The sequence below is a fragment of the Aegilops tauschii genome, chromosome 6, assembly GCF_002575655.3.
Source record: "Aegilops tauschii subsp. strangulata cultivar AL8/78 chromosome 6, Aet v6.0, whole genome shotgun sequence".
Classification (NCBI taxonomy): Eukaryota; Viridiplantae; Streptophyta; class Magnoliopsida; order Poales; family Poaceae; genus Aegilops; species Aegilops tauschii.
In genome coordinates this window covers 459,765,270-459,777,295 of record NC_053040.3, presented here as the reverse complement: position 1 = coordinate 459,777,295, position 12,026 = coordinate 459,765,270, and the positions used below count along the sequence as shown (strand labels likewise).

The 12,026-nt window shown below is 49.9% G+C and overlaps 1 protein-coding gene across 1 annotated transcript; it reads left to right on the top strand.

Moving 5' to 3' along the window:
- Positions 1–249: 249 nt before the first annotated feature.
- LOC109734958 (protein SMAX1-like) lies at positions 250–3,641 on the top strand. The gene is made up of 2 exons (XM_020294148.4): positions 250–1,673; positions 1,779–3,641. Exons 1-2 carry the CDS (start codon positions 448–450, stop codon positions 3,472–3,474), a joined length of 2,922 nt encoding a protein of 973 aa, XP_020149737.1. The 5' UTR covers positions 250–447; the 3' UTR covers positions 3,475–3,641.
- The last annotated feature ends 8,385 nt before the right edge of the window (positions 3,642–12,026 follow it).

Sequence of the window (12,026 nt, the reverse complement as noted above, 5' to 3'; positions counted from 1 at the left end):
ATTATAATCTCAAAACAGATATGTAAATTATCTGGCATTTGTGAAAAACTGTAGGAATTCAAAGAAAAGGCCAGAAATGAAGGAATACATGGCCACGAGCAGAGGATACGGTTGGAATGTCGATGCAAATCCAAGCTACAAGATACTCGGTCCCGCCCCTGCCAGAAGCACTTAGAAATGCTTGCACCTTAAACAATCTCCTCCTGTCGCCTCCCCGCCACTTTTTCCAGTGGCACCTCCCTTCCTTCCTCGCGCACACCTTCACCTTTCACCTCGCCCGCCTCTGGTGAACCAAACTCCACTCGCCATCACAGCGACGTGCGCAGTGTCCCGGCGCGGCTAAACCTATAACTAACACCACCTCGACCCCCCGGCTACCTCAGCCCCAGCAGCCGAGGGAGACCGAGCAGAGACCGACCGACCGGCCGATCGAACCCACCCACCGGCATGAGAGCCTACTCGGCGGCACCGCCCGCGGCCGTCTCGCTGCCGTCGGCCGCGGCGCCGCCGCTCACCCCGGACGCGGCGGCCGTGCTGTCCCGCGCCGCGGGCGACGCGTCCAGGCGCCGCCACGCGCACACCACGCCGCTCCACGCGGCAGCTGCGCTGCTCTCCGGCCCGGCGCCGCTCCTCCGCGACGCCTGCGTCGCCGGCCTCGCGTCGCCGCACCCGCTCCGGTGCCGCGCGCTTGACCTCTGTTTCGCCGTGGCCCTTGACCGTCTGCCCACCTCCACGGAGCACCACCACGGCGGCCATGTCGACGGCGCCGGGTTCCGCGGCGGCCCGCAGCCCCCGCCGCTCTCCAACGCGCTCTCCGCCGCGCTCAAGCGCGCGTACGCGCACCACCGCCGCATCGGCGGCAGCGCCGTCGAGCCCGCCGGCGGCGACGACCACCGCGTCGGCGTGCCGCACCTCGTGCTTGCCATCCTCGACGACCCGTCCGTCGCGCGCGTCATGCGCGAGGCTTCCTTCTCCAGCACCGCCGTCAAGGCGGCCATGCTCCGGTCCCTCTCCGACCCCGCGGCCCCCGACTCCGGCGTCTACGTCAGCGCCACCAGGTCACTACAGCACCGGCAGGCACCGATCAACCGCGAAGAGGAGGTGGCCAAGGTGGTGGACGTGCTGAAGAGGGGCAAGAAGCGCAACCCGGTGCTCGTCGGTGACACGGCGGACGTGGACGCCGTCGTGCAGGAGGTCGTCGCGATGATACAGCGCCAGCGCCTCGGCAATGCGCGGGTCATCGAATTCGGCAACCTGGCCGACATGGATAGGTCAGAGCTGGTCGCCAAGATCAGGGAGCTCGGCGAAGCGATCACATCAGAGCTACTGGCGCCGGCGATGGTGTCGCAGACCGCCGGTGTCGTGGTCAACCTCGGGAACCTCCAATGGCTCGTCGAGGAAAGATGCGCGGTGGCCTTTGGCGAGCCGCAGGAAACGAGGAGGGAAGTGGTGCTCGACACGGCGCGCGCCGCGGTGGCCGAGATGGCACGCGTGCTGGAGCACTCTGGCGGCGAAGGCGAGCGGCGCCGCGTCTGGGTCATCGGCACGGCGACGTGCGCCACCTACCTCAAGTGCCAGGTGTATCACCCAGCGCTGGAGAGCGAATGGGACATCCAGGCGGTGCCCATCACGCCGAGACCACCGCAGCCGCCGTCGCTCGGGCTCTCGCCGAGGTTCGTAGAAAATTCTTTCTCGATTATGTCACGAATCCCAGCGAGTATGTGATTTTATTTTGGCAAACCATGAGTGTGTGATTAACTGTCATGTTCATGTCACAGTGCTGGAGTCAATCGAGGCATCCTAAGCAGCTCGGTGGAGGTGTTGTCGTCGGCGATGACCGGTGCAACGACGCACAGGCCGGCGCCGGGCATGTGCAACGCCTGCGTGGACGGCTACGAGCGGGAGCGTGCCGACATGCAGTGTGCTGATGCGGCGAGCTCCCTCAACCCCACCGAGAAGACCATGTCGCGGTGGCTGCAGATCGGGACGCCGGCCAGCGCACGGCCGCAGCCCATCGTTGGTTTTCAGGACAAGGCGCGGGACGCAGATGAGCTGTGGCGTCGGTGGCTGGACCGGTGCGCGCAGCTGCACTCCCATGGCCGGCCGTCGGCGGTTACGTGCTCTGAGTGGAACGGCGCAAGTGTTATCGGCAGCATGCAGGCGACGCTGGCGGTCAGGCCATCGGCGCCGGCTAGAGGCACTGTGGTGGACACCGACCTCGCGCTGGGGACACCGGTGCCTTCGACGACGCCGGCATCGGCATCGGCATCGGCATGGGACACGGACGAAAAGGTGCTCGCCAAACGGCTCACGGAGGCGGTGAGATGGCAACCGGAGGCTGCGGCTGCGGTGGCTGATACGATCGTGAAGGCTAGGCTCGGAGGCGGCAAACGGCGACGACTAGGGCCAAAGGCCGACACGTGGGTCCTCTTCGCCGGCGCCGACATGGTCGGGAAGAGGAGAATGGCTGAGGCGCTCTCAGTGGCGATCTTTGGCGCTGGCCCCGTCACTGTGCGCCTCGGCTGTGCAACAACCGGCGACGTCGACGGCGGGGAAGAATCCGTCGTGTCGTGCCGCGGAAGGACGGCGCTGGACCGCGTGGCTGAGACCGTACGTGCCAACCCGTTCCGCGTCGTGGTGCTCGATGACCTCGACCACGCCGACGACGTCGTGCACGGTGCCATCGTGCACGCCATCGAGTCCGGCCGGCTCACGGACTCGCACGGCCGAGACGTCGCCCTCGGCAGCGCCATCTTCATCGTCATGTCAAGCTGGTCGTCGTCCGCGTCCGGTCAGCCTACCGACTCGGCATGGAACCTGGAGCTTCGGGTCCGGCGGCGCACGACGCTGAAGCGCAGGCCGGAGCAAGAGCTCGACGGATACCGGCGCGTGAAACCACGCAAGCCGCTCCCGCTTGACCTGAACTTGTCCATGTGCGACGATCACATCGACGACGGCGACGAGGACAGCGGCAGCGAGGGGTCACGTAACTCGTCCAGCGACCTGACGGTGGAGCACGAGCAGGAGTACGCGCAACCGCCCTCCGCCGCCACGCGCTCGGCACAGTCCAATGTGCACGAGCTCATCCGAGCCGTCGACGGGACAGTGGTGTTCAGATCAGTCGACTTCGGGCCTCTCAAACGGAGCGTCTCCGACGTGGTATCGGCCAAGTTCGGCGACGCCGCCGGCAGTGGTGGGTGGTCCGTGCACGTGGACGCCGGCGTGCTGGACAGGCTGGCCGGTGCCGCGTGGACGGCGGCAGGAGCATCGACCGCCACGGCCACGTCGTTGGAGTCGTGGGCGGACGAGGTGCTGTGCCCTAGCATACGGCAGCTGAAGCGTAGCTTGAGCAGCAGCGACGTTGACGGTGCAACGACGGTGAGCTTGTCGGCCGTGGAAGGCATCGGCCGTCGAAGAATGGACGGCGATGTACTATTCCCGACGTCGGTGACGGTCGCCGTCGACGGAAATTGACGCGCGCAGTCCGGCGAGCACCTTGTTTTTGGTTTGGTCATTAATATGATCATGGTCGGTGTACATTAGTGCTTTGTAAATCCTCAGCATCCGAGATTAATTAGGCACGGGATTAGAAATTGTATGTTCACATTTCCGGTTTTATTTCAACCACATCGGCGCCAAAATGCTAAACTTACATAGGAAACCCTAGTGATTAGAGTTAGAAAAACATGGTTAAGGGGGAAGTTTTCTCCCTCAACTTTTCGATATTAGGTAGATGGAGAAGAGGTAGGTTAAGTGAAAACATAGGGATGGCTAGGAGCCAGTCGACTGAAATTTCTTTTTGGGTCAGCCGACTTTACGAGGGTGAACCTGAAGCGTTAGATAAAAAACAAACGACCCCGCATCTTCTTCCTCCAACCGTTTTCCTTTGTGAAAAACAGATCGTTGGTGCTCGTGTTCTTCTTCCTCCGCCGTATGCTCCCCCTCCCACCCCCCACCCCGCGCGGTCGGTGCCTTCCCCTCAACCTCTCCCCACCATCGTGATGTCGCCGCCCCGCCCATCCCTCTCCGGTGAACCTGCACCACCCCCACCCCTAAGATAGACAACAGGGCACCTGCTACCCTCTTCTGCACCCCCTTCACCTTAAGATAGACAAGGAGGTTGTTTCTTCCCCCTGCACCCTAAGATAGACGAGATCAAACCTGCCTCGGTGCTCTACGGTTGTTTCTTTCTTCTCCAACAAATCGACTCACCCAAATTTCGTTTTCAGGCGACTGGCGTGCAACTAAACTGGAAAACATAGCGCACTTGCCATTACACTAGGAAGCTTTCTCAAGGATAAAAATGCTAAACGCACGGGGTTTGTTACAGGACTATTATGGGACGTTCCAATAATTCTCCACCCCAACCACCGGAATTACACAGAGGTAGGGTCCCTTCAACCCCATTAATCCAATAAAAAATTTGCCAGGTCACGATCAAACCTTAAGTGTTGATGTGGCACTATTGCTCCAGAATTATGGGAGTTACAGGATTGCGTGCCCTTTTCCCCGCTAAGAGCATGGTTAATAGTATAGCCAACTACTGGCTATATGAAGTTACCATGTCATCTAAAGCCAATATGTATAGTCACTCGTACAATAAGTTTGGCTATTAGACTCCTACTTTTCTCTCTCTTCTCTCGTTCTCTTTCATTGTATTTATTACTTTTGTCTAGGAACAATTCAACAAATTTTGTATGTCTCTCTTCACATAGGCAAAAGTGTCATGTAGGCGGGCTATAAGCCCACTATTGTACTTGCTCTACCACACTTCCTAATTTTGACTGGCCCTTTGATTTTCATTGTGGCCCAGCCACACCAACCTATAAAATAAATCAGTAAAAATCTTCCATATAGGTGGAAAATAGGGCGCGTTAGAGTGAAAATCAAACTATAGTTGGAAAACAAACATGATGTGTCGGTTAATTAGTGTCAATTACTAAATCCAGACATGCAACTGATTACTGTAGGGAAAAGTAGCATGCAATTTCAAAAAAAAAATCCTACGTTCACGCAAGATCTATCTAGGAGATGCATAGCAACAAGGGGGAGAGTGTGTCTACGTACCCTCGTAGACCGTAAGCGGAACCGTTTGACAACGCGGTTGATGTAGTTGAACTTCTTCTAGCTTCGACCGATCAAGTACCGAACGTACGGCACCTCCGAGTTCTGCACACGTTCAGCTCGACGACGTCCCTCGTCCTCTTGATCCAACAAGATGCCGAGGAAGTAGATGAGTTCCATCAGCACGACAGCATGGTGACGGTGATGGTGAAGTGATCCGCGCAGGACTTCGCCTAAGCACTACGAAGATATGACCGGAGGCGTAAACTATGGAGGGGGGCGCCGCACACGGCTAACAATTGATGTTGTGTGTTCTAGGCGCCCCCCTCCCCACATATATATAGGTGGGAGGGGAGGAGAGGCAGCCAAGGGGCGCCCCAAGTAGGCCGAATCCTACTTGGGTCTTCCCCAATTCGGCCTCCCCCCTTTCCATAATTGCCGGAGGGGGGAAAGGGAAGAGGAAGGAGAGAAGGAAAGGGGAGGACCCCCTCTTTCCCTTCTCCCACTCGGCGTCCTTCCTTGGGGGGCGCGCCACCCCTTGTGGGCTGGTGTGCTCCCCTCCATATGGACCATATCTTTCCCCCGGGGTTCCGGTAACCCCTCCAGTACTCGATAAATACCCGATACACTTCGGAACACTTCCGGTGTCCGAATACCATCGTCCTATATATCAATCTTTACCTCTCGACCATTTCGAGACTCCTCTTCATGTCCATGATCTCATCCGGGACTCCAAACAACATTCGTTCACCAAATCACATAACTCATATAATACTAAATCGTCATCGAACGTTAAGCGTGCGGACCCTACGGGTTCGAGAACTATGTAGACATGACCGAGACACCTCACCGGTCAATAACCAATAGAGGAACCTGGATGCTCATATTGGCTCCTACATATTCTACGAAGATCTTTATCGGTCGAACCGTTATGACAACACACATAATTCCCTTTGTCCATCGGTATGTTACTTGCCCAAGATTTGGTCATCGGTATCTTCATACCTAGTTCAATCTCGTTACCAGCAAGTCTCTTTACTCGTTCCGTAATACATCACCTCGTGACTAACTCCTTAGTCGTTTGCTTGCAAGCTTATGATGTGTATTACCGAGAGGGCCAGAGATACCTCTCCGATACTCGGAGTGACAAATCCTAATCTCGATCTATGCCAACTCAACAGACACCTTCGGAGATACCTGTAGAGCATCTTTATAATCACCCAGTTACATTGTGACGTTTGATAGCACACAAGGCATTCCTCCAGTATTCGGGAGTCACATAATCTCATAGTCGAAGGAATATGTATTTGACATGAAGAAAGCAATAGCAATAAAACTGAACGATCAATATGCTAAGCTAACGGATGGGTCTTGTCCATCACATCATTCTCCTAATGATGTGATCCCGTTATCAAATGACAACTCATGTCAATGGTTAGGAAACCTTAACCATCTTTGACCAACGAGCTAGTCACGTAGAGGCTCACTAGGGACACAGTGTTTGTCTATGTATTCACACATGTATTTAGGTTTCCGATCAATACAATTCTAGCATGAATAATAAACCTTTATCATGAATAAGGAAATATAAAATAACAACTTTATTATTGCCTCTAGGGCATATTTCCTTCAGTCTCTGATAACCCACAAGTATAGGGGATCTCAACAGTTTTCGAGGGTAGAGTATTCAACCCAAATTTATTGATTTGACACAAGGGGACCCAAAGAATACTCTCAAGTATTAGCAGTTGAATTGTCAATTCAACCACACCTGGATAACTTAATATCTGCAGCAAAGTATTTAGTAGCAAAGTAATATGGAAGTAACAGTAACAGTGGCAACGGTAACAGTAGTAGCTTTGTATCAATTATAACAGTGGCAATGGTAAAGTAACTAAGCAAAGAACAGTATGTGAAAAGCTCGTAGGCATTGGATCGGTGATGGATAATTATGTCGAATGCGGTTCATCATGTAATAGTTATAACATAGGGTGACACAGAACTAGCTCCAATTCATCAATGTAATGTAGGCATGTATTCCGAATATAGTCATACGTGCTTATGGAAAAGAACTTGCATGACATCTTTTGTCCTACCCTCCCGTGGCAGCGGGGTCCTATTGGAAACTAAGGGATATTAAGGCCTCCTTTTAATAGAGTACCGGAACAAAGAATTAACACATAGTGAATACATGAACTCCTCAAACTACGGTCATCACCGGGAGTGGTCCCGATTATTGTCACTTCGGGGTTGCCGGATCATAACACATAGTAGGTGACTATTGACTTGCAAGATAGGATCAAGAACTCACATATATTCATGAAAACATAATAGGTTCAGATCTGAAATCATGGCACTCGGGCCCTAGTGACAAGCATTAAGCATAGCAAAGTCATAGCAACATCAATCTCAGAACATAGTGGATACTAGGGATCAAACCCTAACAAAACTAACTCGATTACATGATAGATCTCATCCAACCCATCACCGTCCAGCAAGCCTACGATGGAATTACTCACGCACGGCGGTGAGCATCATGAAATTGGTGATGGAGGATGGTTGATGACGACGACGGCGACGAATTCCCCTCTCCGGAGCCCCGAACGGACTCCAGATCAGCCCTCCCGAGAGAGTTTAGGGCTTGGCGGCGGCTCCATATCGTAAAACGCGATGAATCCTTCTCTCTGATTTTTTCTCCCCGAACGTGAATATATAGAGTTGGAGTTGAGGTCGGTGGAGTTCCAGGGGGCCCACGAGGCAGGGGGCGCGCCCAGGAGGGCAGGCGCGCCTCCCGCCCTCGTGGACAGGGTGTGGGCCCCCTGGCCTTGATTCTTTCGCCAATATTTTTTATATTTTCCAAAAATAATCTCCGTTGATTTTCAGGTCATTCCGAGAACGTTTGTTTCTACACAAAGATAACACCATGGCAATTCTGCTGAAAACATCGTCAGTCCGGGTTAGTTCCATTCAAATCATGCAAGTTAGATCCAAAACAAGGGCAAAAGTGTTTGGAAAAGTAGATACGACGGAGACGTATCAATTACCCCAAGCTTAAACCTTTGCTTGTCCTCAAGCAATTCAGTTGATAAACTGAAAGTGATAAAGAAAAAACTTTTACAAACTCTGTGTGCTCTTGTTGTTGTAAATATGTAAAGCCAGCATTCAAGTTTTCAGCAAAGATTATGAACTAACCATATTCACAATAACATTTAGGTCTCATGTTTACTCATATCAATGGCATAATCAACTATCGAGCAATAATAATAAATCTCGGATGACAACACTTTCCCAAAACAATCATAATATGATATAACAAGCTGGTATCTCGCTAGCCCTTTCTGAGACCGCAAAACATAAATGCAGAGCACCTTTAAAGATGAAGGACTGACTAGACATTGTAATTCATGGTAAAAGAGATCCAGTCATAGTCATACCCAATATAAATTAATAGTAATGGATGCAAATGACAGCGGTGCTCTCCAACTGGTGGCTTTTAATAAGAGGGTGATGACTCAACATAAAAGTAAATAGATAGGCCCTTCACAGAGGGAAGCATGGATTTGTAGAGGTGCCAGAGCTCAATTTTTGAAATAGAGATAAATAATATTTTGAGCGGCATACTTTCATTGTCAACATAACAACAGAGAGATGGCGATATCTTCCATGCTACACACATTATAGGCGGTTCCCAAACAGAATGGTAAAGTTTATACTCCCCACCACCAACAAGCACACTCCACGGCCATCCGAAACAATGGGGGTACCGTCCATACCAACAACAGTCCCGGGGGAGTTTTGTTTGCAATTATTTTGATTTGGTATGCATAAAGCATGGGACTGGGCATCCCGGTGACCAGCCATTTTCTCGTGAGTGAGGAGCGGAGTCCACTCCTCTTGAGAATAACCCGCCTAGCATGGAAGATACAGACAACCCTAGTTGATACATGAGCTATTCGAGCATACAAAATAGAATTTCATTTGAAGGTTTAGAGTTTGGCACATACAAATTTACTTGGAACGGCAGGTAAATACCGCATATAGGAAGGTATGGTGGATTCATATGGCATAACTTTTGGGTTTAAGGGATTGGATGCACAAGCAGTATTCCCGCTTAGTACAAGTGAAGGCTAGCAAAAGACTGGGAAGCGACCACCTAGAGAGCGACAACAGTCATGAACATGCATTAAAATTAATAAACATTGAGTGCAAGCATGAGTAGGATATGATCCACCATGAACATAAATATCATGGAGGCTATGTTGATTTTGTTTCAACTACATGCGTGAACATGTGCCAAGTCAAGCCACTCGAATCATTCAAAGGAGGATACCACCCTACTATACCACATCACAACCATTTTAATAGCATGTTGGCACGCAAGGTAAACCATTATAAACTCCTAGCTAATTAAGCATGGCATAAGCAACTATAATCTCTAATTGTCATTGCAAACATGTTCATTCATAATAGGCTGAATCAGGAACGATGAACTAATCGTATTTACAAAAACAAGAGAGGTCGAGTTCATACCAGCTTCTCTTATCTCAATCAGTCCATCACTTATCGTCATTATTGCCTTTCACTTGCATGACCGAACGGTGTGTATAATAATAATAGTGCACGTGCATTGGACTAAGCTGGAATCTGCAAGCATTCAATAAAGAGGAGAAGACAAGGCAATATGGGCTCTTGGTTAAATCAACAATAATGCATATAAGAGCCACTTAACATTTTCATTATGGTCTTCTCCTCTCGACCCCCAAAGAAAATAAAAGAAATAAAACTATTTACACGGGAAAGCTCCCAACAAGCAAAAGAAGAACGAGAAATATTTTTGGGTTTTCTTTTAATTACTACTACTACAAGCATGGAAAGTAAACTAGCTAAAAGCTACAATTTTTTTTGGTTTTCTTAAGGTTTTTCAAGCACACAAGAAGAAAGCGAGAAAAAGAAAACAAACTAACATGGATATTACAGTGAAAAAGTATGAGCACCGACAACTGGAATGAGTGTGTGAACAATGAATGTAATATCAGTGAGAAATACGTGCTCCCCCAAGCTTAGGCTTTTGGCCTAAGTTGGTCTATTGCCACAGCTGGCCTGGCGGATATCCGAAGTTATAACTGGGGTCGTACTGAGATGCAACCTCAGATTGCCACTGGTTGGCAATTACCTCCGGATCCCACTGGTAATCAGACTGTCGTGGTGGATCAAATTGTGGTTCCGGCTCTGGCTCTGTAGCTGATGTAGGGTTCCGGTAGGCGTGGATGGTCGCCAGCAGAACGAGATACTTGCCTGCAGATAAGTCAAACAAGGAAGGAGCAGGCAAGGTAATAGTCTCAGGGTGGTTTTTATCAAATAACAGTCTGTACTTAAGCGCCTTTTCCCTATTCTTAACAATAAAATCATGCGCTACGATACTCTTATAATCTAGAAAAACAGGAGGTAGCAACTTTTCTTCTTTCTCATAATGCCTAATAGGTATGTTATAGTATGCAGCGAGGCGCGACGTGAAGATGCCTCCCAAGATGGGGCCCTTAGTACGGTTAAGATTTAACCGTTTTGCAACAATAGCACCCATACTAAATGTGTCATCACGGAACAAAGCATGGCACAAAATAACGATATCAAGGGCACTAAGGTTGCCACGGTTTCCGCGACCAATTAAGCATCTACTAGCAAATAATGCAAAGTAACGTAGAACAGGAAAGTGTATGCTAGTAATCCGTGCGTCGGAAACCTTCCTCGTTTCCCCTACAGCAATGGTATCAATAAACCCTTAAAGTGCAACTTGCAGACCTCACAAAGTTTATCAAGGGGCATCTCCTTATACTCGTCATATAAATAAAAATCCACCGAAGGTGGTGACCTCCTAGAATGGAAATGAAAATTTTGCACAAAGATATTGGTGAGTAAGAGATACTGTTCGCGTTGGTCGCGGAGGAAGTCAGTGAGGCCTGCATTCTCAGCCAACTCATAAAAATCATCATAAATCCCGGCTGCTCTCAAGAAATCATCACAAGGCCATTCACACGGCCGAACCTCCGCGGTGCGAGGCAGATTATATTTGGGCCTCTCTTCTTCTTCACTTTGCCTATCTTTCGAGCTTCGACTCGAAGAACCCCTCAAAAATCTCTTCATCATTTTCTGAAAATTTCTGAAATTTTAAGTAACTTCAAATAAAAGTGAACCAAACTCAACAAAATTGATAGCAACTACTCCCACAAGTGTCTAGAGACTATATCATGCAATAGAACTACTTGGAACCAAATAAATTTGACATGCAAGCTCAAGAACAGGGTCACCTAAGCAGCAAAAATATGCAATGAATAAAGCACTAGAACAAAAACTAATTGGACCATTGGAGGAGTCACATACCAAAGGTCAATCCCCCAAAGCAGTTTTGTGAATGAAGCTTTGAGCAAGGAGATCAAAAATCGCAGCAAAATGAGCTAGAACTCGTGCTTGAGCTGGTTGGTGATTTTTTGGGAGGAAGAAGGAGTGTGTGGGTGCTGGAATAAGTGGAGGGGAGCCACCATGGGCCCACGAGGCAGGGGGTGCGCCCTGGACCCTCGTGGCCAGGTGCCAGCTCCCCCTGATGGGTTCTCAGTGCCAGATATTCTTAAATATTCCAGAAAAAATCATATTTCAATTTCAGGGCAATTGGAGAACTTTTATTTTCGGGGTATTTTTATTGCAAGGATAAATCAGAAAACAGACAGAAAATACTATTTTTGCTTTATTTATTCTAAATAACAGAGAGTAAAAGGAGGGTACAGAGAGTTGTACTTTCTAACTTCATCCATCTCATGCTCATCAAAAGGAATCCACTAACAAGGTTGATCAGGTCTTGTTAACAAACTCATTCCGAATTGCATGAAACCGGAGAATTTTCGAATAGCACTAGGTTACCTCAACGGGGATATGAATGTCCCCAACAATAAGAATATCATATTTCTTCT